Source organism: Coptis chinensis, chromosome 7, assembly GCF_015680905.1.
Source record: "Coptis chinensis isolate HL-2020 chromosome 7, ASM1568090v1, whole genome shotgun sequence".
NCBI classification, from domain to species: Eukaryota; Viridiplantae; Streptophyta; class Magnoliopsida; order Ranunculales; family Ranunculaceae; genus Coptis; species Coptis chinensis.
The window spans coordinates 37,054,550-37,081,540 of record NC_141462.1 but is presented as its reverse complement, the minus strand read 5'-3'; the positions used below and the strand labels follow the sequence as shown (position 1 = coordinate 37,081,540).

Here is a 26,991-nt window from a genome sequence, read left to right as displayed (position 1 = left end):
TTATTTGCACAGCACTTGAAGAGTCAGAGAATAGTTCTTCCATCATTCACAATGGATATAGGCACATAGAGACCATTCCATCAAATCATCAACAACAAAGATAGTTTATTTCAACAAAGAGAATTTATGTGTTATTGAAACTAGTGTTGTAATGCTATTGAAGCTAAATGAATATATCATTGTAATGAAATTAGATTCTTCAAAGATTTTTTCAATTACTTCTTCTCAATGATATAACAAGCTTTTATCACCAAGTCCCACAAAAGACAACAAAACAAGAGTTTGAGAAGACAATCTCTACCATAGACATAGAGTATTTTCTTTTTAAAACCACAAAAACATACTACTAAGTTTGACTTAAATAACCATAAGTCATAACACACTCAAAATTCTAAAAGACACTAATCATCAATTCCCAATTTATATATTCTTCAATCATCATCCATGCTAGACACATCCTCCTCGCTTTCGACTCCATCATCATCATCATCATCATCATCATCATCATCTTCACTTGTGTCTTCTTTCTCCTTTTCTACTTCTTGGACTTTCTCTTTTCCTTTATCTTTCAACGTTAAATCTCTCGGCCCTATAAAAAGATTGGAAATGTTTAATTACTTAAAAGAACATTATAAGAAAGACTTAAATAGGAAATTTTACACTTTTTTACCTCTCTTTTTCTTTTTTGAACTTTCCCCAACCTCAAAGCATTCATGCACATCCATCCATGAATTATCGGTGGGAAGACACGGTGTTTCCTTTTCCATGATCCATTCATCATCCGATTCCATATCCTCCAAAGAGATTGGATCATAAGAGTCTCCATTCTCAACTCTTGTCTCTTGCCTAGCTTCCAATTGAAGATTGTACTTTACATACACCAAGTTACTAAGTCTTTGTTGCTCCAATCGATTTCTCTTCTTTGAATGAACCTAAAAATATACAAAACCATTATGAGACATAGAGACTAAAAGATAGCTAAATGCCTATTGAAACACTTAATAAGTTTGGCTCTCACTTACATGATCAAATACACTCCAATTTCTTTCACAACCGGTGGCACTACAAGTACAACTCAAAATGTGAATGGCTAAAGTTTGAAGTTCCGAACAACTCCCTCCATAAGTGTCCCACCACAATGCCGATTGCTTCTTATCCCTCAATTGAATAGCCATGGTACTACTAAACAAGTCTTCCGCATTGTGAAACTTCTCAAGTTGTCTATCTACCTTCAATCTCATTTGAGGTGTTGGGCACATAAATTCAATGCATTGGATGCGACCTTTTTTAACTTCATGGTCGGCTAGAAAGGTAGGTTAATAATGAAATCTAAAAAAAAAAATATGCAAAAAATCCAAATAAGTGTTAACATAAGAAAAAACATTACCTTGTGCATTAAAACAAATATAAGTTATGTAGTTAACTTACGTTGGATTAAGATAATATGCCACCACATGGAGAGGCCTATGCAATTGATAGTTCCACCTCTTTAGAACAATTTCCAAAACATCATAAAATCTACTTACTACTCCCTTGAAATTGCTCAAAATCTTTTCTCTTGCTTTGTCCATTGCCTCATAAATGTAACCCATGGCCGGCTTGGCATACCCATTAACTAGTCTCAATATTTTCACTAAGGGAAGCACACACTTGAGGCAATACTTGATGGCATCCCAAAAACGAGCATCCGCTAGAACTATTTGTTGTACATCATACCCAAGAGAACCTTTCTTGGAAAGAGGACTATCTTGCCATTCTTGACATGTAAACAATTGTTTTAATCCCTTCTTGCAAGTATGGATGCTTATCAAAGTCAAGTAATTAGTTGCAAACCTTGTAACTCCGGGTCTAAGCAACTCTTTTCCTTTTGTACACTTCCTCATCTTGTTTAGAACCCATCCATGCCTATATATGAACACCATTATTTTTCTTGCTTTTGAGATAGTATTAACATGTGTAGGCAGCTCACCAATATCTTGAAGCATTAAGTTCAAGCAATGGGCAGCATATGGGTTCCAAAATATTGTCTTCCTCTTTTCCATCAACATTGCACCCGCACTAACATAAGCCAAAACACCATCGGTTACCACTTGTACAACATTCTCTTCTCCAATTTCTTCAATAACACCATCTAAAAGCTCAAAAAGATAATCCCCACTATAAGTCTCATCCGAGGTGTCAATGGACTTGAGAAAGAAAGTCCCTTTGGGACTATTGACAAGAAAGTTTGTGATTGCTCGATACTTTCCATCGGTCCACCCATCCGACATAATGGTACACCCTTTTAGATTCCATTCTTTCTTGTACATTCCCATCAAGTCCACTTTAATTCTATTCACTTCTCTCACCAAGAATGTTGTCCTCACCTCATGGTAACTAGGTGGCTTAAATCCATTCCCAAACTTAGCAATATTTTGTAACATCTTGATAAAATAGTGATTCTTGACTGATAAGAGCCCAAAACTATAGTTTTAACCCCTTAACAATAATACTTTTAGACCAATTATGCGAGTAATAAATAAGAGTTAATGCTGATTACGTGCTTTTATGTATTTCAGGCATTGAAGTCAATTATGTGCAGAAATGTGCCACTTTGGCGAGATAAAAGAGCAAGGGTTGGTTGCTAAGAAGTTCTGTGATTAAAGGCCAAGATTCAAGGAGAAAAAGCCTTTGTAAAGCCCGGTCAAAAGCTGAAAAGTCAAAGTCAACGCGGGCAGAAACAACACACAAAAGTCAGCAGAACTTTCGAAGACCGTATCTTTGGACTCAGGCCTCGGAATTGGGGGTACCTTATTTCAAAATGACCGGCTCAGAAAGAGCTTTCAAATGGTCCAAACCTCACCCAATCAGAGGAGCAGAAGTGGACGAAAAGTCTATTGAAGTCAAAATCAGCTGAAAAGGGCTATGTGGATTGAAGAAATTGGGCCTTGGGCTCGATTTTCCGGCCCAAAACATGGCTCCTCAGCCCATGCACGAAAATGTGGATCTGATCTCCTCTATTTCCACACACAAGACTAAACTCTTAAGCATCAATTAGCTTAGGGTAGAAAGTAGCCATTAGAGATTTCTAGATCTAGTTTTGAGTTTTATTCCATTAATTAGTTTTCAATTATTGTTTTAGATCTAGTTTTCCCTTTCAATTAATTAGTATTAGAACAAATAGATTGTTATTTTAGAATCAAATATTAGTTTATAATAAAGTATTAAATTTTATTCCAATTTAGCTATTTATTAAAGTCTTGTTTAAGTTTAGTATTGTTAAATTCTTAAATTAGTTGTCTTTATTTCATAATTAGTTAATCATAATCTAGTTCAATTATTAAATTCATTAGAATCAATTTCATTTCTTAGTTGTTAATTTAGAATTGATTATTGATTAGTTAAATTAGTAAAGTTAGAATCTTTATATGATGTTTAGTTTAATTTCGATTGGAAATGATAACATAATGATTATAGGCTAAACCTCCATTAGAGGGGGGTTGAATAAGCCTTGATGAAACTTGATTTGTGTTAGCGTAGAGTAGTCGTAATTTCCATTCCATTCTAGAAAACGATTAGTTCACCATGAGAATGGGTTTGATTGTTTCACATGCTAGATGTTAGTTGGTAGAGATTACCATGAACAATTAGGGATTAGGAAGAACCAATTGTTATGCGAAAGCAGTTCAATTCGGATTACGACGATTCTTCGTTAGTGAATTAAGTCGAGTTAAGGTGGAATCAATCCCCCATAATTCTTTATCTAGATTCAAACATTAGCATTTCCGTCATTTTCGTTATTCGTATCTTGTTTAGTATTTGAATTGACATCATAGTATAATTCCTTTCATAAAACTCTCATTAACTTTGGATAGACTCATAGTCGTATAAAACTTTGAATGCTAAAAGAACTAGGAATGGAACGAATATTTTACTCCACTCTATTTCGATAGATTCGAGAGTAGAAATCTTTGATAAACATTGTCTTTGATTAGTTTTAGTTTTACTTGCATTTGAAGTTAATCATTTATTCGTAGGTAAAACTATCATTTTCACGTTTATCAAATGGAGCCGCTGCCATCTTAGTTCCCTTTAGTATTATTTTCTTTAGAATTGTTAGTCTTCCAAAGTCCCAAACCCACCCACCCTTGTTTGATTCTAACTGTGGTTGTCCATTTCAGCATTGAAATTTTTCCTCGCAGAATTACACGGAGCGCAACCCGCGCCCTAGGCATCCTAAATTGGAGCGCCACCCGTGCCCAAACGCCTAGAACTCCAGCTTTTAGCTGAGCGCGACCCGCGCCTTGCCAAGGCAAAACTCGAGCGCCCTCCACGCTGAAGCGCCTGGACCTTGAGTTTTTCCCTGAGCGCGAACCTGCGCCCTACCAAGGCTAAGTTCGAGTGCACCCCGCCCAAACGCCTGGAACTCCAGCTTGACCTGAGTGCGACCCGCGCCCTCTGCTGAAACTGCTCGATTTCCACAGGTTTGTTTCAAACTTCCATTTCTTCAAGATTTTCAGTGTTCTAACTTGTTATATACACTGAGCACGCGTATACAAGACGCTATTCATAACCGAAGCAAGGAGGCATTCAGGTACTCTTTTCTTCCACACCTCACATCTCCTGTTAGAGGTTCATACTAGCATATATCAGGACTGTTTGGAGTGTTGTTATGTTTCATTAAGATTGGTCTTAGCCTTGCATGAGATTAAGGTCAGGCCAAAGAAAAACGCCTAACGTAATCAACTGGCAACGTCAACAAACACGCCTTTCTAGTATACCACTCACTATACCTCTAGCTAATATACCACACACACCACCTGAAATAATGGCTGAAGAAAGAGAGTCTCCTCTCTCAAACTTTTACAAAGCCTTGAACGATAGCCCTAAATCTTGCATTGTTCTATCAGACTCAGTGGGGGATTTCCGAATTCCCCCAAATATATTTAATTTGTTACCTGTTTTTCATGGGTTAGACCATGAAAAACCTTATCAGCACATGCGTAGGATTGACCAAGTCCTTACTACATTCCACCATCCTACGGTGGGTGCTGAACAAATTAAATTGAGGGTATTTCCTTTCACTTTAGCCAATAAGGCGGCGTCTTGGTTAACAGCCCAAGCGCCTAATTCTATGGACTCATGGGCTAAACTTGTTCAACTATTTATGGAACACTTTTATCCACCACTGAAGACCGATGAAATGCTTTCCAAGATTCATTTCTTTCGACAAAATCCTCATGAATCATTTTCAGAAGCTTGGAATCGTTTCACCGATCTTCTTATAGAGTGTCCACACTATAACCTCGCGAAAGACACATTAGTTCGTGCCTTTTTCAAAGGACTTCTACACCACCATAAAGAAGTCCTTGACATAATGAATGGGGGTAGTAAACCCGACCCTGAACTTAAAAATTTAATCGAATCTCTCACTAAAAAGGTAGAGGCTATTTCTGTTCAACAAAAGCCTATTCTCGTCATGAATGTCAACACCAATCCATGTAATTTATGTTTGAGTCTAGAGCATCCCGACTCCTATTGTCCTCTCGCTTACGAACAACAAACATTACAACAAGATAACGTTTGCTCAATTAATAATTATCCTATTCCTAACGCCCCTTGGAGACAACATCCCAACTTCAGTTGAAGAAATAATCAACAAGTAACACCTCCAGGGTTTAATAATCAAAATGTTAGACCAGCAAACAATTATAACCAAGGCCCACCACGACAAGGTCAAGGACAAGGTCAGGGTAATTATAATTATAACTATAACAACCAAGCTCAACCACAACAAGGACAAGGTCAGGGTAATTATAATAATTATAACAATAATAATTATAATGTTAATAAAGGTATCATTCTGGTTAATAATAATAACTATCAAAATCAACCAATTAATAATCAACGTGATATAGTTTCTGTCACACAACCTATAGCTAACACTCCTCCACAATCGGATCATTTCGATACTTTATACAATCTCAACAATAGATTTTACAAGCCATCCAACTTTCCTTACATCAGTTAGCACAAGAGAAAGTACAACCCAAAGGTGTGTTTCCAGGACAAGTGATACCTAATCCTAAAACACCAAACACAGCCTTTGAGATAAACGGTAATACTAGTAACGAAAATATAAACATAGGTGAGAGAAATTCCATCACCACTCTCCGTTCTGGGAAAGTGGTTGATAATAACGTAACTATGCCTATAGTTACCCCACAAGTAGTCCCTACACCGAAGATTGAACTAGATACCGAAATAGAAAGTGATGAGCCTACCCCTGTAGAGGTACCAGTTAAACCACAACCTAAAAAACAGAAAAGCAAGGTTAACCATCTTGTTGATCCATATGCTAAATATAGAGAGAAACCACCGTTTTCTCAGAAATTAGCTATGTTAAACAAGGATACAAATTTTGACGAGATTAGGGAAGTTTTTAAAATCTAACGATAAGCTTACCTTTTCTTGAAGCGATTAAAAAGTTACCTCACCATGCTAAATTTCTTAAAGAGTTGTGCACTACTAGGCGTAAGACAAAGATTCCTAAAGACGCCTTTTTAACTGAACAGTTTCCAACTTTAATGAAACATAATGGAATCGTTAAGTACAAGGACCCTGGTTGTCTTACTGTACAATGCACCTTAGGGGATACTCACATGACCACTGCTTTATTAGACTTCAGGGAGAGTGTTAACTTACTCCCTTATTATTTATATAAACAAATAGGTCTACAAGAGATGCAACCTACAACAATAACGTTGCAATTAGCTGATAGGTCTATCAAGTATCCTAAGGGTGTAGTTGAAAATGTGTTGGTTAAGGTTCAGGATTTCTACTATCCTGCAGATTTTGTTATCCTCGATATAGAAGTCACTAACGACTCTGTTCCGATCATTTTAGGGCACCCTTTCTTGGCAACTGCCAACGCGCTTATAAATTGCCGCGATGGTTCGATGTCCTTATCCTTTGGCCATCTGTCCGTTGAGGTCAATGTTTTTAAAACAATTAAACAGTTTCCTGATACGAATATCGATGGAGAGGTTAGCATGATCGAGAGCTTAGCTCATGATTATTTCAAAACCACATTTCCAGATAACCAGATGCACAAATTCCTTTCCTTTGGAAGTTCCAAATTCGATAAGGACTCCTTGGACGAAGATGAAATTGAGGAAGAGTTCCTTCAACTCTTTTGCAACTCTTTCCTGCCACCTCACGAGTCCCACCCTGCCAACATCCATTTATCCCTTGACGCTATGACGGAAGATAAATTTTTCACCCTCTATCCCAGTGATTCTTTTGACCCACCTATTGAGGAATGCCTGACATATCTAAAGGCTTCTAATGATCTAGACTTAAGAGCTCTAGCTGACACTCATTCATCTTCTATCACAATTTTCCCAACCTTCCACCTTTTCAACGGAACCTGAAGTTTGCGCTTGACCCTCTTGTTTCTTCGGTGCTTAATGATTTTCTAAATCCTCCTAATACGGAAATAATTCCCAAGGGAAAGGCACTTGACACCTTCATTTTCAGAATTGAGACAGTACCCACATTTTCATTTTTTCCATTCGTTCCTTCTAAAACTTATCCATATCCAACATATCTTCCACAAACATACATTTTCTCACGATCATTCACTTGGACACCCTCTCGTTCAAAGGCAAAAAAGAAGGTGCATGCACGGTTATGTTCTAGATCCATCAGACTTCATTTTCATTTCAATAAGTTGCATCGTAGAAAATTTTGGTGCTTGATTCTGTTTGGGGGTGCATTCCATGTTATTTATTTATAAAAAGACCCACAACTCTTTAGGTTGTTGATATATGGAAAACTGAAATATATATATATATATATATATATATATATATATATATATATATATATATATATATATATATATATATATCTTAAAGTCTCGGGAATCTGACTTTAAAAGACCCACGTTAAAACAAAACTTCAAACTTCATTGCCAAAAATTTGTTTGGGGTGGGGTATTCGTTTTTCCATCCGGGATTGTTCAACTTTCTATTTGAGTTGCTTAGGCCGTTTAATCGTATTTCGATTCGGATTGACATTATCTATGAAATTAGATTTCATTCGTTCGCATAACTTACGTCATGCACGCACCTTGAGGCATTTTTCATCTACTTATATGTCACCCTAAGTTGGAATAGAGTGTTTTATGTATTATTGGATTGGAAATTCTCTCCTGATCGTTTCCATATCTCATTCAAATAAATTAGACCGGTAACGAAGCGGCAATTTTAGGTTGAAGTTGAGCGAAAAATCGACGAATTTCGAAATCGATTTGGGCTTGGGCCCAAGGCACGCACGTGTGATGCGCGTGCGTCTCCTTCCTCCAAACAAAACAGAATCACGATTTCTTTCCAATTCCGCCATTACCAAATTCAAAACCCTAACCTAAAATAAATTAAAAAAAAAAGATAAACCTAAATACAACCACGCCCAAATTCAAAACCTTACCCAAAACACTCCGACCACCATCCCCAATATTTGCAACCACCGAAAATTAGAAAAAACCAAAAAAAATTTGAACTGCCGCTCCACCACCGCACCACTACCATCGTTTTTCTAGTAAGGTTGTTTCACATTGTTTCCTACACCATATACAAACCCTTCAATCAGTTCAAAACTTCCAATGGCTCTAAGACGAAGAATTTTGCCATAACAAATTTTTACGGCTGACCGCTTCGCGCCGTTTTACGGTGACGAGATAATTAGGAGGAATTGGAATAGGTTGTGGTACTCGACAGATGATTTCTACCACTCCAATTTAGTAGAACAATTTTATAAGAAGAGAGAGTTGGATGGACAGAAAATTTTCATGAAGGTGGCCGGGACACGGAGAGAATTATTGAGAGAGAAGTAGGCTGAGATTGTAGGCATTATGCCTGCACACCACCTTGAAGCCCACCGTGCAGGAATCCCAGTATACTGGAGTTCCTGCATTTATGAAAGATACTCTCATGGAGGGTCAATACAATATGAATTCTCATTGTGCTTGACAGTCATCTCTGCGAACCAACCAACTGGCTGTAGCTTAGTGGATTGGTAAGAACGTCATTGGGAAGTAGAAAGTGAGCGACATCAGTTTGACATGTTTGCACGTTATCTGGATATTGCAAGAGAAGAGGTATGAATTCTGTATCCTCGAGTTTTTGATAAATATGATTAGAAGAGTTTGGAAGAGTATTACACCATTTCCTGCTTTAATTACGAAGATAATGTTGTCTTGGGGAGGAACCAAGAACTGAGTGGTCTATGTTGAAATTGCATTCAAATGAAACTATTTATACAGAGTGCATCCAAAAGACTTGGATGTTGCCGGAGGATAGGGTGGTTGATTCGGATGAGGAAATGGAGGAATGACATGTTTGGATGAAGATGTCTTGGAGAAGTGTATGTCTGATTCAGAACGCATGACAGTGTTGCATACTAGCATGCGTTGCATTTATGCTATTTGCGGAGATGTACGGGATAGGCAGATTATAATTCGAAATAAACAAAAGAACCTTCAGACGAGTTTTGAAAACCTCAAAAAGGGTCAGGATGATCTCTTGTGTAACATGGAGACACTCCTTCAGCGTCACCATGCGCAATATACAGAGATGAAGGCAGAGATGAAATCAGCAATGGAAGCATAATGCATGTTCCAAGTAGAGATTCTACGACTCATGCCACCCCTGGAGGGTTTTGTTTCAGATGAGTCTGAGAGGCATGAGCATCGTCGTCAAAAGACGGATGGCTCGGGCCCTTCTTCATCCCAGGCCCAATCTCCATCTCAGGGTCCATCTTCATCACATGGCTAGTGGTTAAGAAAAAGTTGTTGTTTCGATGTTATTTAGTTGTTTTTATTGTTTTTATTAGTTCGGATATTAAGTTTTTTGAATTCAATAGTTAAATTTGAACTCGGTAGTTAATTGTATTTGAATTTGAATTTTAATATAATTTGGTTTTTTTCAAATTGTGCTTTGATTTTATTGTTAATCCCACCTTCCCGAATTGTTTGGGGGTGGTATTATTTAGTCTAGCATGATTTTTATATGATCAAAAATTTATTATATAATTTTGCGATGATTGTTGGGAATATTGCTGATATGGGCATGGCTATGAATAGATATTATGGTAGGATGAAATCTCGATGAGTTAGGCAGTTTCTATCCTAAATTAAATCTAAAAGATATTAGGGTTGTTTTAGAATCAAGAATATGGGTTGTTTCCGTTTTCGGTTTTCGGTTTTGGATTTTTTTTTTTTCCGGCAATTGCCTTAAAGCTTTTTGGCAACTTCCCGATTTGTTTTAGCAACTTAAAACCTATATAAACTTCCTTCATTCTACACTCACAACCCACACTACACCTAACATTCATCTCTCACCTTTCACTCCCAACTTTTCATTCTTTTTCATTCTCACTTCCGCATTTCAGCAGCTTAGAGTGCGCATGCGCCCTAGGCATTGTCAGTTAGAATTTCATCAGAGTGCGACCTGCGCCCTTTCAAGCCCAGAGTTGAGCGCGACCTGCGCCCAAAACACTGAAATTCCAGTTTTCGTCCTGAGCGCGACCCGCGCCCATCCCAGGCAAAAAGTGAACGTGCCCTGCGCCCAAGTGCCTGGAACTTGAAAATCACCAAGGTGCACCCCGCGCCCTACCTAGGCATAGGTTGAGCGCACCCCGCGCCCTGACCTCTGTAGACACGAAAAATTCCAATTTTTTGTGGGTTGTTCCGGGATCGTTTGCAGCTATTCTAGCGAGTAGTTTGGTGATGACATCCCCTCGTATCATACTAGAACAGTCTTTTGAAGACTTGTTCCAAAGTGACACCTATGGTGCGTGGTTTCGCGAAGTGATCATTCTAGCAGGCTGGGAGCCGCTCTTGGTAAGTCCTGATGAACTTTATTCTCCCGCACTTACATCTTATTTTTATGATAATTGTAAGTTCTTTGATAGACCAGATGGAGAACAAGTGTTCTCCATTACCATTGAGGATGAACCAATGGAAATTTCCAGGTTCTTGCTAGCCTTTGTTCTTGGACTTGCTATTCCCATTGAAATACAAGACTCATGGGTCTATTTGGTAGATAATATGTACATGTATAACTATGAGGATTTACATGAGCATTACGGGGCAGGAATCTTTAGGATAGAGGACCAAGGGGATTATAACGTCGCCCTTGGTAGCTTGTCTATGAACGTGGGCACTGTTATGTTTTGGATCATGCTAAACATTAGAGGGGAATGATATTATTCTTCTGTGAATGACAAAACTTGTGATATTTTCCTTGCTTTAGCTCGGGGACGTACACTCTACGATATTCCCCAGACCTTAATGTCTAGTTTAGCCCGAGCCCATAACAAGAGGCATAAGTATGCCTGTTTTAATTTGCCGTATTATGCTATGTTTTTCCCTATTTTTTGTGCCTGTTTCACGGATTGGGTTAGTCAACATTGTGAGACCCACCAATTGTATTATTCGATCATACCGTGCAATGACTTGGCAAGGGTGGAGGATACAACCTCATCAGATTGCACCTTACACCCCATCCAACCAAGTGGCGCTTGACATGTTAGCTATAGTAGACGATAAGTGGCGTGAAGCCTGGCAAATTACCATGGCATGGCAGGACGCGAAGGAACCTTATTTCTTTATTGAAGAGAATGAGGATGACGATTAAGCGGGAGAGGAGGTTAGTTTTTATTTCAGTTAGGGTCTGCTTATGTCCCAAGCAATTTAATTCTTATTAACCCCATAATGGGTGGAACTCTTATAGAGTTGCATCAGTTTTTATTTTCTATATTAGTATGTTAACGTTGTTTTGCAGATGTTCTAAAATTTCATGCGTTTCAATGGTATTTTTCTACCATTTTTATTTAAATACTTTGAGGACAAAACATGCTTCTTGTTGGGGGCATAGAAACACGTGTAATTGAGGCATCTATTAGGATATAGATATGTACAGTATGCACTTGTTTTCTAGTTAAAAAAATAAAAAATATTTAAAAATATTAATAAAAAGTTTATGTTGTACACTTAGGAATTTTGGTATTAATTTCCTTCTCTAGGCCCTTGATAATCTAGAAATATCACGTAGCTTTTGTATTAGAATAATTTTTAGAAACTTAGGTTAATATATAGGTAATAATCCTTGTATCTATCTATAAATATGTTACATGAGTATCTATGATTGTTGGCAGTAAATTTCTGAAATCTAGGCTAGAGTACTTATTCTACAAATCCTGTGAGAATATAGCCTAAAGCCTTATATGAGTAAAACATTTGAGAAATGACACAAGGGAGAAGTAAAATCTGGATAGAGAAATCACACGTCCACTTGCTTGATCACTATACCATATCCTAAGCGAGAATTTAGGCCCTCTTTGGATCGATATAGCCAGAAATTCAAACCTATGAGTTATTTTCCGCTAGTCGACCCTTTAAGCCTTTTTTTAGCCTTTCATAAACCGCAAATCCTTTATCCCTGTTACAAAACAAACAAACTAAAATCAACCTACCCATTCTTTGAATGAGTCTAAGAATAGAGATGAAGAATAGAAAAGAGAAAGACCTTTGAAATCAATAATTTGTTAATCGTTTCAAAGAAGAAAATAAAGTTTCCATCCAAATAAAAAAATAATAATAAAAGAAAATAAAGAGTTAGAACTCCAAAAATAGAATCAAAGAAGCCAAAGAATAATATATATATATATATATATATATAAGAATGGAAACAAAGTGTAGAAGTAAAAGTAAAGAACAAGGTTTTCTCTAGTTACTTAATATGAAGACTCTATTATCTCAGACTTGTCTGTTTTGAATATCTATTTCCTTCCTTCTTAAACCATCTCCTAATCCCTGCAACACCTAATAAAGACACCTCTAGCTCAATTAGGAATAGGTTAGTGTGATAGTAAATGACAGATGTGTTTGACCGACTCCGGCTTCCTTGTGTGTCATTGAGATTGTAAGGTAAAGTGTGCCCACTGCACACTGGAGTAGTGAAACTTGAGCGGAAAAATTAGAGTACGTGGTTTTGTCTTGACATTTATGTGAGGACTTACTTAAGGACGCTATTTCTAGTTTTCATAAACAAACCTGCTAGTGCATTTCATAGTATTACTCATTGTATATATGTTTATTCATAAATGATTGATTATTATGCATATATTAGCTTAGGTTTCGACTTGATTATTCTTTATTCATTACTAGTGAGATATATATATAATTGGGAGCATAAATAAGGAAACAATAGTTTTATTTCTTAGTCATTGTAGTATAGATGAAGTTTGTGAGTATCTTCACTGGAAAACTCTCACGAGGCTATAACTCGTCCACTAGGGAATTCCTAGTGGTTTAAGGCCTTGTTGCATATGGTCAATGCAATCGCACTCGGCAAAACGAGATTAGTTAGAACTCCATTTTTGGTCACTTATGCTAATTTCTCATATTTGCTTGAGGACAAGCAAAACACTGTTTGGGGGTGGTTTGATAAGAGCCCAAAACTGTAGTTTTAACCCCTTAACAATAATACTTTTAAACCAATTATGCGAGTAATAAATAAGAGTTAATGCTGATTACGTACTTTTATGTATTTCAGGCATTGAAGTCTGTGCAGAAATGTGCCACTTTGGTGAGATAAAGGAGCAAGGGTTGGTTGCTAAGAAGTTCTGTGATTAAAGGCCAAGATTCAAGGAGAAAAAACCTTTGTAAAGCCCGGTCAAAAGTTGAAAAGTCAAAGTCAACGCGGGCAGAAACAGTACACAAAAGTCAGCAGAACTTCCGAAGACCGTATCTTTGGACTCAGGCCTCGAAATTGGGCATACCTTATGTCAAAATGACCGACTCGGAAAGAGCTTTTCAATGGTCCAAATCTTAACCCAATCAGAGGAGCAGAAGTGGATGAAAAGTCTGTTGAAGTCAAAACCAGCTGAAAAGGGCTCGTGGAACTGAAGAAATTGGGCTTTGGGCTTGATTTTCCGGCCCAAAATATGGCTCCTCAGCCCATGCACGAAAATGTGGATCTGGTCTCCTCCATTTTCACACATAAGACTAAACTCTTAAGCATCAATTAGGTTAGGGTAGAAAGTAACCATTAAAGATTTCTAGATCTAATTTTGAGTTTTATTCCATTAATTAGTTTTCAATTATTGTTTTGAAAAAATGACCGTTTAGTACCATGAACTTTGGTGGTTTTATCAATTTGGGCCACAAACTTTTTTTTTGAGCAAATTGGGTCATGACCTTTCTTTTTTGTATCAGTTTGGGCCACCGTTACCATTCCGTTACTTCACATGCTTATGTGGCGTGCCGGATGTATATGTGTCCGACCAAATGCTTATGTGTCACCGTTGAAGTGCACACCTAATCACCGGTGATGTGGCATCGAAATTTCAAAGTGTTTCGAACCCGAAATTTCACATAAGTTTCATAGAAATTTTACCGAAATTTCAAAGTGTTTCCCCAAATATTGATTTTGGCCCAAGCCCAACAAAACCAAATAAACTTCACTGTTCATCTTTCTCACCAACACCTCCACCACCACCACCACCGGATCAGCTCACGTCTGGCCACCACTTCTCCCTTCCTCATCACATCGGTTTTGATCCTTGACAAAAACCCTACCTCTTTAATTAACACACAACACACTTTTATCCACTGTCAAGATCACTAATTTTTATTTCCACGATAATAGCTCAAGATGCTAGTTTTTTATCCGTTTGATCGACATTGAGAGGCATAAGCTTTGCATTACCGATCTTCGTGCATTGGTTAAATCAGACTCCTCCAAAAGCATGTCCCCGTGCATGTACTTTTCAATTTGTGTTTTTGTACTTCTGCTATTTGATATAGACGGTTTTCAAGAAAAATCACCTCGTTGCTCTTTGATTTCGATTTGTTAGTAGTGATACTACAAACACGAATTCAAGTATGATCTTTACATAATTTCTGACAACTTGCATAATAACTGCTAAATTGTAATTGTCACAGCTAAATTGTTCTCATGAGCCAATTAAGACAAACAAACAGTTCTTTATAATCAATCTCTCATCAGAAGTCAGGATGTTTGAACTTTGAACAGGAAAAGTTACATATATGAACAATTCCGGAGCTAAACAAAGCAAAGAAAAAGCAAGAAGAAAAGAGATTAATCACTCCTTACGAAGATCCATTCCAGCTTTCTTGGCAACTGCATCCAATCCGTTCTTCTCAATTGTCTTAAGTGCCTTGGTTGATAATCTCAGTTTGACATAACGCTTGCCTGCTTCACACTAGATTCTCTTGTATTGTAAATTGACAAACTGCAATTTCTTTGTCTTATGGTTGGAGAAGTGAAATGTGTATTAAGACCATTTTTATGAGTGGTGTATTCTTCAATGGGGTTCAACGATTGCAGGTTGCCTGAAACCCAACATTTAAATCAATCAATCCCAGCTAGGAGGAGGAAGACTAGTTGCTTTGGGCTTGTCTTTGGTCTTTGGTGCACTGCAGTCATTCATCTGCTACCAAAGAAAACTGGATTTGGGCCCATTGGGCCCATGGGTAAGTCCAGCACACATAAACAGACGTTTGTACACATAGGCAGCCGTTTGTACAAGTAGGCAAATTTTCTAACGGAAATACACCGGTGGCCCAAACTGATACAAAAAAGAAAGGTCATGGCCCAATTTGCTCAAAAAAAAAGTTCGTGACCCAAATTGATAAAACCACCAAAGTTCATGGTACTAAACGGTCATTATTTCTATTGTTTTAGATATAGTTTTCCCTTTCAATTAATTAGTATTAGAACAAATAGATTGTTATTTTAGAATCAAATATATATATATATATATATATATATATATATATATATATATATATATATATATATATATATATATATATAAAGTTTAGAGGTTATGGTCGACCTCAACCTGTATTAAGAGAATCTCTGAAGTACATAGTTCTTTTCCTATCCTCTTCTACAATAGAGTGTAACTTAAAGTCTAGAGGAGGGGTAAAGGAAATAACATGATCAATTGATGATCTATACAACTTCGAAAGGTAATCAGCTGCCTGATTACCCTCTCTATACACATGCTTAAAAATACAATCCACAAAAGAACTTTTAAGGGATATTATCTGGGCCACTATATTGGAGCAATACCATGGACTTCGAGCAAGGTCATTAATGATGTTAATAGCACCTAGAGAGTCAGAATTTATTTCCAGTTTTTCTATACTTAAGGATTGAGCTTGTTTAAGGCCCACTGCAATAGCAAAGAGTTCTTGGAAGATGACAGAAGTATTTGAAGAACCTCCCGCAAATCCCATAAGGACATTCCCCTGAGAGTCTCTGATAGTACCTCCATATCCATTACTTGATTGCTGCACTAATCCATCTGTGTTAAGCATATAATACTCTTCATCTGGGCTCCTCCATGTGCAACCGATTTGCTCGTGAACAGTGTAGTTAAGTTCTAGTCCCAGTCCTAGCGGCCGAGCTCTATTTGTTTGGTGAGTCATTCACCTCGACAGTTTCGTGAAGATAGATCTTCATATAGGACGTGATCTTAAAACTGAGCTGTTGTTCTGTGAGCTTCAGGTTCTTTTTCTTCCTTCTATTTCTTTCGCACCAGAGCTCTTGCACCGTGGCTCCAACAAAAGCTTTGTAAATCTCCACAGCTGAAGAAGTATGCCTACAAATCCGAAAGATGTTGTACCATTCTTCCGAGGAGTTCTTTACCATACTAGAAATACCAATGTTGCTTTTGACCATTTCCCAAACTTTTTTCGAGTACTAACAGTCGAAGAAAAAGTGTTTGGAGTGCTCTGCAAAAGAATTGCATAAGCTACACAGAGAATGATACAATACTTTATTCTGGATCAATCTATCTTGAGTGGGCTGACAGTTAGCAAGAAGTTTCCATAGAGTGAAGGAGTGTTTAGGAATGGACAACTTACCCCATACAACTCTATACCATTTTACCTTAGCACGAACTCTCTTGAGGACTGCATAGGCAGACTTAATCGAGAAATCACCAGAGCTGCTTGGAGACGCAGACAACCTCATCTTTAGCTAGATATCTATTCACTTATGTATCCATAATAGATTTCTTGATGTTACCATTCGGAAGGGTGGTAATTAAAGAAGACCATTCTCCATGTTCTAGAATATCACTAACCTTTGCATCATCTTGAAGATTAATGAGATTTCTTGCTTCGGGCAGTTCCCATAAAGGAGTGGTAGAGCACCAGGGATCATGCCAGAAAAGAGTCTCTGAACCCTTAGCAATGACATACTTGATATGTTTCCTTGTTGTACTTCTCTGTTTGAGTATCCCCCTCCATACCCAAGAGCAACTCGAGGGAATTTTCATAGTCCAGAAGTGGTGCTTCTTTATCTGCTAGCTCCATGTCCAATCGACCCATAGAGAATCCTCTTTACTAGCAATTCTATATACAAGTCCACAGTAGGCAACCCTGTTCCAAGTTCTAGCATCTGTCATACCTAGCCCTCCTTGTTCTTTTGAATACCTCAAGGTTTCATGACTTGCATGGTGCATTTTGGGTGTCATGTTAGGCCCAGACCAGAGAAAATGATTGCATATCTTAGAAACCTTGTCAAGAAACTTTTTTGGGAGCACAAAGGTTTTAGACCAATAAACTTGGAAGGAGGATAGCACTGACTGAATGAGTTCTAATCTTCCTGCTCTTGACAAACTTATGTTTTTCTAGTTTGAGATTCTATAAGTCAATCTTTCCACCAAGGGAAGACAATCCTTTATTCCTAGTCTGGATGAGGTGAAAGGAAGACCAAGATAGATAATAGGTGGAGAAATGGGAGAAATCCCCATGGCATTTGCTAGATCTAATCCTGCTTCTTTAGACATACACCCAGCTAGAAGAGTAGATTTGGCCGGGTTGATATTCAATCCTGTAGCTTCAGAGAATTTCAAAAGAATATCTTTAATAGCCAGAATAGAATCCATATCTCCTTTGCAAAAAAGGAGTGCATCATCCGCAAAACACAAATGAGAAATGCCCATTTTCTTGCATTTGAAGTGAGGTTTAATCTGTTCCATGGAAAGAGCATGATTAAGAAGACCCGAGAGAATTTCCATCACTAGAACAAAGAGATAAGGGGAGATAAGGTCACCCTGCCTCAACCCTTTTTCTCCTTCAAAGTAGCCTTCAGCTGTGCCATTAATAATGATGGAGTAGGATGGAGAGCAAAAGCACATTTTGAGCCAGTCTATAAAGAGAGGTGGAAACCCATATCTCTGCAGAATCAAAACCATAGAGTGCCAGTTGACTAAATCAAAAGCTTTTTTAATATCGATCTTGATGGCACAATTCCTAGTGCCATGTTTCCTTGAATACCCCCTTAGAAGTTCATGAGCAAGAATAAGGTTGTCTTGAATATTCCTGCCTGGTACAAAGGCAAATTGGGCTCCAGAGATCAAAAAGAGATGCAATCCTTCATCCTGCTTGTTAGTATCTTGGCAACACATTTGTAAATGGTATTACAACAAGCTATAGGTCGAAATTCTTCTACCTTGGAAGGAGCATAATTTTTGGGAATTAAGCATAAAAGGGTAGAGTTTGTACCTCTCTGAATAAATGTATGAGCAAACATATGCTTAACTACCAGGGTGAAGTCTTCACCTACAATATCCCAAGCTTTCTTGAAGAAGAAAGAATTAAAACCATCTGGGCCAGGGGTTTTATTGTCAGGCATAGAGAAGACAACTTCCTTGATTTCAAGATCATTGATATCATTAATCAAACTATCTGCCATCTGAGAAGAGATATTCTGGAGATTGAGATGGTCCAGAAACTGTAAAGTGCAAGAGGAAGGGGTTTCTTTCCCCAACAAATCTTTGTAGAAGGAGATGAAAGCCTTTGCCACATTCTCTTGTCCTTCCTGTAAAACACCATGAGAGTCCAAGATAGACCAAATATTACTTCTGGACTTCTTTTCTTTGACAGCATTATGGAAGAAAGCATTACACTTGTCACCAAAGGAGAGCCAATCAGTGTGAGATTTCTGCATGAGATCATATTCTTCCATGAGCATGAAGTTACAAAGATCAGCTTTCCTTATTCTTTTGAGGTTACATAGATGAATATCCAGAGGACTTGACTACAATAGTCTCTAGATGTCTTCCAGACTAGCTTTCGTCACTTCCACCAGTTTTTGAAGATCCGAAGAGCTGAGCCTAGGCCATCCTTTAAGAGCCTGCTTTAAGATTTTAAGTTTCTTGAAGAGCATGTAGGGTGGATTGCCTTGGTTAGGGATAGTCCAGCAGTTGATAAGAGTATCCTTGAAAGAAGGTAGGACAAGCCAGTAATTGCAAAACCTAAAGGGAGGTCTGCACATACTTTTATTAGAGAGGGTTATCACCGTCGGGGTGTGATCTGAGAGGCCCTGTGGTAGAAACTCAACTCCAAAGGAAGGAAAAAGAGATGACCATAAAGGGTTTATTAGACACCTATCAATCTTAGACCACTTTCTAAGTCTGCCATCTCTGTTGTTAGTCCAGGTATAGAAACAACCACTAGAACTGTGATAAAAAAGACTTACAGTGTTTAGACAATTGGCAAATGGAGAGGTTTCCCTAGGATGCACCAAATCAGAACTGATCCGTTCATGAGAGAACAGGACATTGTTGAAATCCCTGATAACACACCAAGGACCAGAGAAAGACCCATGAAGGGTAATAAGATCTTGCCATAACACCATCCTTTCAGATCTTCTATTGCTGGCATACAAAATTGTGAGATGAAAAACTTGAAAGGTAGCCAAGACTGTGACTTGAGAATGTATAAATTGATCACTCTCCAAAATCTTATGCACAGACAATAGAGAAGAGTCCCAAGAGACCCAAATACGTCCAGAGCAAGCACTAGAATAATTGTGGACAAAATTCCAAGAAGGACAGCAAATAGTGCTAATACTAGTAAACTTGTCCCTTCTAACTTTAGTCTCCAGGAAACAAAAACAAGAAAGATTATTCTTTATCCTAAACTTATTTAGATCTTTAGCCTTAGTCCTATCATTTAATCCTCTAACATTATATGTATATATCTTCATGATGATTATCTTTTCGATTTATTTTTGTTTCCTCGAGCCCTTAGGCCTTCCTTTACCTTTCTTAGCGGAACTTTGTTGCTGCCGCTGGAGTTGAGCTCTAGTAGTGACCTGTGAAGGCATAGAGAGTCTAGAGATAAGAGAGGAATTCTCACACTATTCAGTATTCACACACTGATCATCAAAAGGCTCCTCTTGTTGCTCAGAGATGTCATCTTCAATCCCATCCTCATCAAACGCTAAGGCTGCATAAGTATTGGACTCTACCTAAAAATTATAGAGTTCCTCCTCAGTAAGTATGCTGTCATCTTGAGTAACCGGGGCCTGTTGCACTTGTGGAGCAGAAAAAACCACTACTTCTTTGCCTCGGCCAGTGATAGAGGTGCTTGGTCTGAGGGCATTCGATCTTTCTCTAATGAAGGCAGAAGGACTTCTAGAAGCTCTCAAAGAGAAGGAGAAACTGCCTAGAATAGAGTGAAGAGTAGACCTGTCAGAAAGAGGGAGAATTCCTTTCGTGAAGAGAGGCAGCAGGGGTCGCAAGGAGAGGCCCCATATGTGGGCTTGCAGAGGCATTAGCCAGAGTTACAATGAGGGTAGAAGGATTCTGTACCATCAAATTTGTACTAGTAGAAGCATCAGAAGCTATAACTTGAGTGTCAGGCATAGTAGCTACAACATGCTGAGTAGCTACAGTACTACCTCTTGGGACCCAAACCTCAGCCGCAACATTCTGTACAGAGGCATTCCTATTCCTTGGAACCCAAACAGGAGCTGGAGTACTAGGACATTTGGCAGAAGAATGGCCAAAGCAGCAACATTTCGTGCATGAAGGGGGTTTCCAAGGATATTCCACATCGACATATTCATGTTTTCCTCAAATTTTCAGTTTAATAGAGGTTGGGAAATCAAAGTCTAACAGAATGGTAACACAAACCTTAGCAAAGTCCAATCTTTTCTTCATAGAAGTAGCACCATCCATACAGAGAGGTTCTCCAATAAGACTTGCTAGGAAGGATAACCCATTTTTAGTCCACAATTCTTTGGGAACTTTGGATAGCTTAGCCCATATTGGAACAGTCGTGACTTTGCTTCTGTGGTTTTCAGCCTCCGGAGACCAAGGTCTTAAAACAAAGATCTTGCCGGCAATGAAGATGGGGCCACCTTCCAGGACCATCTGCTTGTTTTCTAGCGTCGACAATCTTATAAAAAACAAATCTCGGTCAGTTATGATTTCCATCGAGCCTTTGAGTTTCCATATTTTTTCCAAAGAGCTCTTGACATACGGGTAACTCAAACGTTTATCCAGAAAATATCCTATCAGAACATCATGCCATTCAGCTATACCTTCTTCAATAAGATCTTGAGGAACTATCGCAGCCCCTTCCTCAAGAATGGGAGAGTAGCTGCTTAAAACCGTATTGGTCGTTGAAGAAGTGGCGCTTGAATGAAAGAGAGAGCTCCATAAGAAAGGCTGGGGAGAAGAGGACTGTGGAGGAGGAGATGATGATGAATCCATAACTCGAGCTCGAGCTGCAATGGTAGTTGAGTTCAAAGTTTCCTGAAAAGGAAGGAAAGAGAGGGAAAAATGGAGATAAGATTGCTGATTCTAGATTTAAATGCTAAAAAGGGTAATGCGGTGCACTCGATCATGGAGATAGAGTAACGTTATGTTACTCCTATTCTCCTACTCAAGGCCCCCATTAAAGAGTTTTAAGCTTTTGTAAATTAGAATCAAATATTAGTTTATAATAAAGTATTCAATTTCATTCTAATTTAGTTATTGATTAAAGTCTTGTTTAAGTTTAGTATTGTTAAATTCTTAAATTAGTTGTCTTTATTTCATAATTAGTTAATCATAATCTAGTTCAATTATTAAATTCATTAGAATCAATTTTATTTCTTAGTTGTTAATTTAGAATTGAATTATTGATTAGTTGAATTAGTAAAGTTAGAATCTTTATATGATGTCTAGTTTAATTTCGATTGGAAATGATAGCATAATGATTCTAGGCTAGACCTCCATTAGAGGGGGTTGAAGAAGTCTTGATGAAGCTTGATTTGTGTTAGCGTAGAGTAGTCGTAATTTCCATTCCATTCTAGAAAATGATTAGTTCACCATGAGAATGGGTTTGATTGTTTCACATGCTAGATGTTAGTTGGTAGAGATTACCATTGAACAACTAGAGATTAGGAAGAACCAATTGTTATCGCTAAAGCATTCAATTCGGATTACTACGATTCTTCGTTAGTGAATTAAGTCGAGTTAAGGTGGAATCGATCCCCCCTAATTCTTTATCTAGATTCAAACATTAGCATTTTCGTCATTTTCGTTATTCGTATCTTGTTTAGTATTTGAATTGACATCGTAGTATAATTCCCTTCGTAAAACTCTCATTAACTTTGGATAGACTCATAGTCATAGAAAACTTTGAATGCTAAAGAACTAGGAGTGGAACGAATATTTTACTCCACTCTATTTCGATAGATTCGATAGTAGAAATCTTTGATAAACACTGTCTTTGATTAGTTTTAGTTTTACTTGCGTTTGAAATTCATCATTTATTCGTAGGTAAAACTTCATTTTTACGTTTATCATTGACCAAATGGAATGGAAGAGCATTAACATACAACATCCTAGCTACATCCACACAAAGATCATCTCTATCTTGCTTCTTCCAAATAGAATTCAAGGTAGTTGTAGTACCACTTGATTTCTTTCTTGATGGTTGAAACCTTTGAGCAAAACATCTAAAAGCAAGTTTCATTTTCTCCCCACAAGTTCCGCTTCCCCCTTCATCTCCACCATCATACTCATCACCTAACAATTGTTTTTTCATCTTATTTTCCTCTAACAACTTAAAGAAAAACTCTTTTACGCTACTTTCAACTTTAGCACATGCAACAACATTTTCATGAGTACAAGCTAAATGATGTTTAATTCTAAAAACACCTCCGGAGTACTCTTAATTTCCTACAATAGTTGCACTTAAGCTTTGCCTTTTTCCCATCACCCACCTTAGTGCAATGTTTCCATGTAACATCATCTTGGGGGTTTTTTTTTTCCTTAGCCATGTTTAAATAGAAAACTAAAGTAGTAAAGAAATATAGTAGGAAAAGAAACTGTGAACTTCACCTTTTCACCTTAAGAGAAATGTTGAAAGATTTGGAGATAAGAAAGTAGAAACCCTATGAGAAATCCCCAAATCTCCTTTCCACACTTATAATACTCTAAAAAGATTGAAATGCCATTGAAATTGGAGGCATAATGGTCAAAATTTCTGAAAAAAAACTGAAATTTCGTTGAAATTGGTATAATTTTTGGAATAGATATGGGCTAAAGTTATATGGACCTGACCCAAGTCTTATTAGGTTGGGTTGGACACTTGGACCTAACCAGGTCCATATAGCCAATATAATACCTTTCGTGGCTTTACTCAACAAAAAAATAAAGATTGAGGAGGAGAGTTCAGATCGAAAAAAGAAGAAAAGAAAGGGTAATAGAAGAAGAAGAAGAAGAAGAAGAATTAGAAGTAGAAGTAGTAAAGAAGAAGAAGTGTATGAAAACTTACCTGTAAGTTCTCTGATTTCTTTATATTTTATATTTTCTTTTTTCTTATGTTCTTGATCTGTACCTGTTGCTGTTTTTTTAATCGAAGGAATCGTTATTATTTCCGATTCCTACGATTTTGCGATTTGAATCCCGATTTTGTAACGATTCCTGTCATTAACGATTTACTGGTACGATTATGATCTTTTTGATTATGACTCGACTCGAGTCGTATGATTCAAGTCGAGAATCGTACGACTTTGATAACACTGCTTGGATCCTTGAATTAAAATGGCTAGAACTATTATTGTGCTTCTAGTCTAGTTATTCTTGATCAAATAATGATAATTCATGTGAACCCAAACAAAAGCAATTATCTAAAGCTTCCGAATTATCACCGCTTTCACATCTATCATCTCATGTGTGAACGACCATCTTTTGTTTAATTTACCTCACCATATCATCTTCGAACAGTACCGACCATTCAAGCCTTTAAGCTTACTTTGAATTTACCCACTTGTACAAAGGAAGAAGCTAAGTGGTGTCCCCTTGTATCTCTCTCTCCCATAACCAACCTGACCTTTCTGGAAGAATGAATAGCAAAACCGATAAACATGAGACCACCTTAATAATAGCCAGCTCCTCCTCAAATATCATAAGGCCTGGACATATGCATTGACACCCTTGTATAAGCAAATTCAATAGAAACATCTACCTGCTTGAGTGCTTGGTCTCATCCTATATAGGTGTGAGCTAAACAACAAGATTGTTGGCAAATTATTAGCTAAGTTTGAAAACTTGAAACTACTACAAACGCAATTAAATGATAATATATGACATTATCTAATACAATATCCACTTACAAACGCATTTGAAACTACTACTCATGTGCACACGTTAATAAATGAACCATAAAATTCTTAACAAAGACGCATGTGTATGGGTCAGTACTCGGTAACAAAGACGCTTAGGCCAACGCCATTTATAGTGTCATATACTTTCTGATTTGGCTAGTGATAACTTATTGTACGTAGCTTTGCTATGCACATTTTGTTGAACAATCACTAATGTATTTCTTTTAAAACTAAAGTACATAAGGATCATACCTTTAAAGCATAATTACTTGGGTACTCACCACCAACTTCTGTTTTTCCAAGTACAACAAGACTCCACGTAAAAGACACATATATATCTCTTTGGCAAACACAAAGAAGTCACATTCATAGAAGAAGAAATAAATATATCCGAAGGTTCAAGTAAATTTAAAACCAGATCCCAAAGCTAATCTAATGAAAGTTCATAGTTCAGCAACCCATAACAATTCAACTTGATCGAACTCAAATTTTAAGCTCCAATATATAACTAACCTACTGAAGAATTCTTACAATTAAATGGGGTCTCATGCATGCAACTAAATGGGCCAACGCTTAGTAGCTAGTCTTAGTCTAGTATCTAATCCTTAGCTACAAAGATAGTAACACAAAAGGGCAATTGCTTAATATAAAGTAGTACACAGAATGTCCAAAGGAGGAGAGCACGTTAATTATCACTCCTAAGCAATCGTAGTAACAACGTTTTTTTTGTAAGTAATAATCGTAGTAACAACAAGATGAAAAGGTTAAATAACTTCCAATAGTTTTCATGCTATCAAATTTGATTGGGTCTTCCAAATAAGAATCAATGATTGAGGTTCACTGAACAACAAGACACATGGTGCTACTATAAGTCGAATGCACAATATACACTATGGCTATTTTTGCAATTCAACTTATCTTACAAGGAGTTTCTGCAACAGGCCATACATTTACTACCAAAATCTTTACCCATCACAAAGAAAAAACTACAACATTTAACAAATAGATTCATAACAAAAGCCTAAAGATTATCATAATATTAATATTAAAAAAACAAATAAACATAGAAATCCCAATATATTTCACAAAAATAAGCCATTTTGGCAATTAATCAAACACAAGAATATCCAAATGCATCAAAACCATTCAAAGGAAAAATGGATAAAAATAATTACCTGCTAACCAAGCTTCTTCAGAAATTCCCAAAACGTTTAAGTGGGTGATTAAGTCGGAGAGAAACATCAGTAACTTCTAATCGAGAATCCCTATGTCAAAAATAAGACATCTTTGAGTTAATGGTAGAATCTAGAGTGTAGTTGGGGATGAATAAAACCCAATCTCATTTTCTTTAAAGAAATCAGGCTTTCTGAGAAAAATAGGAAGAAGAAATCATAATTGAAAATACTAAGAAGAAGAAAATACGAGATATTACCTTAGTATGATTTCGAGCAACATAGGTGGAGGCGGTTTCAGAGAACTATGGAGCCAGAACGAGTTTGAGTGGGGTGGATGTGGGAGTTGTAAATTCCAATAGCGTCGGTGGCAAAGACGAGAAGAGAGAGAGGTTTGAATTTTGAAGAGTTTTTCTCTTTCTTTTTTCTGTGAGAAAGAAGAGAGGAGAGAGACTTTGAAATATTTTGTTCTTAATTTCTGAAACATTTCACTACGAAATTTTGATGTGTCGGTCTAATGAACCACTACGAAAACTAACTCAGATTTTTATCAGAAGCCGACACAACAACTTGATTTGTACTGTTGGTTTCTATAAAAGTGACAGAATTGAAAGTTTTGTTGTGTCCGTTTTCAGTAAAATGACACAAGAAACCTGTTCCCAATACAAACCGACACAAGAACGTTTATTGTGTCAGTTTCTTATATACCCGACACAACCAGTTTTTCTGAACTGACACAACAACCCCTTTTTTTAGTAGTGTGGTGTAGAATCTAATACTTTGATTCAAATACACAAAATTGAATAATATGCGTAGAAGACAAATTTGAATTAAATGAACTTTATTATCTCAATTCAACCACTTATATTAAACTTCATGAACAACAAAACTAACAAGTTACCACTTCATACCGATACATCAATCTCTTTTCAACAATGCATCTCTCTTATTATTCTCTCACTTCTTCTTGCTAATATCTAGACACTCACACATATATATAATTTCTCTAATTACTAATTCCTACTAATTAGAAATTTCTAATACCAACTCAATTCTAATCTTACTTGTATTGCCAATATCAACTTGGTTTTCTAATAGCAACTCATACTTGCTAGCTAATCACACAACTTTCTAATTAATTAATTAATCTCTAACTCTAATTTAACCAAATTAGCTAGATCTCAAGTTAGTAATTCTAGCAGCCTCCCTTAATTTGAGATATAGCAACGAGTACTAAATCTCAATTTAGTAATTCCAATAGCTACTAGAAGTCCTATGGAAGTGGAGTGTCATGATGCTGAGATTGCTGCCTGGCTACATAGAGATTTGAGGATGGATAAAGGCAT

At 37.2% G+C, this 26,991-nt stretch overlaps 1 protein-coding gene across 1 annotated transcript; it reads right to left on the bottom strand.

The window, feature by feature from the left end:
* Positions 1–499: 499 nt before the first annotated feature.
* On the bottom strand, positions 500–22,909 carry LOC147487366 (uncharacterized). Its single transcript, XM_086574020.1, has 4 exons — positions 22,660–22,909; positions 1,429–2,446; positions 1,023–1,179; positions 500–932 (listed from the first exon to the last, which is right to left on the bottom strand). The coding sequence occupies exons 1-4, from the start codon at positions 22,907–22,909 to the stop codon at positions 657–659; spliced, it is 1,701 nt and encodes a 566-aa protein (XP_086430146.1). The 3' UTR covers positions 500–656.
* Between the last annotated feature and the right edge of the window lie 4,082 nt (positions 22,910–26,991).

Coding starts and splice junctions, on each gene's coding strand:
- LOC147487366 (XM_086574020.1), bottom strand. CDS start 22,909: ATGAAAAAACAATTGTTAGGTGATGAGTATGATGGTGGAGATGAAGGG. Junction 1,180..1,428: donor GCATATTATCTTAATCCAAC/GTAAGTTAACTA, acceptor CTTGTTTAGTAG/TACCATGGCTATTCAATTGA. Junction 933..1,022: donor ATTGGAGTGTATTTGATCAT/GTAAGTGAGAGC, acceptor GTATATTTTTAG/GTTCATTCAAAGAAGAGAAA.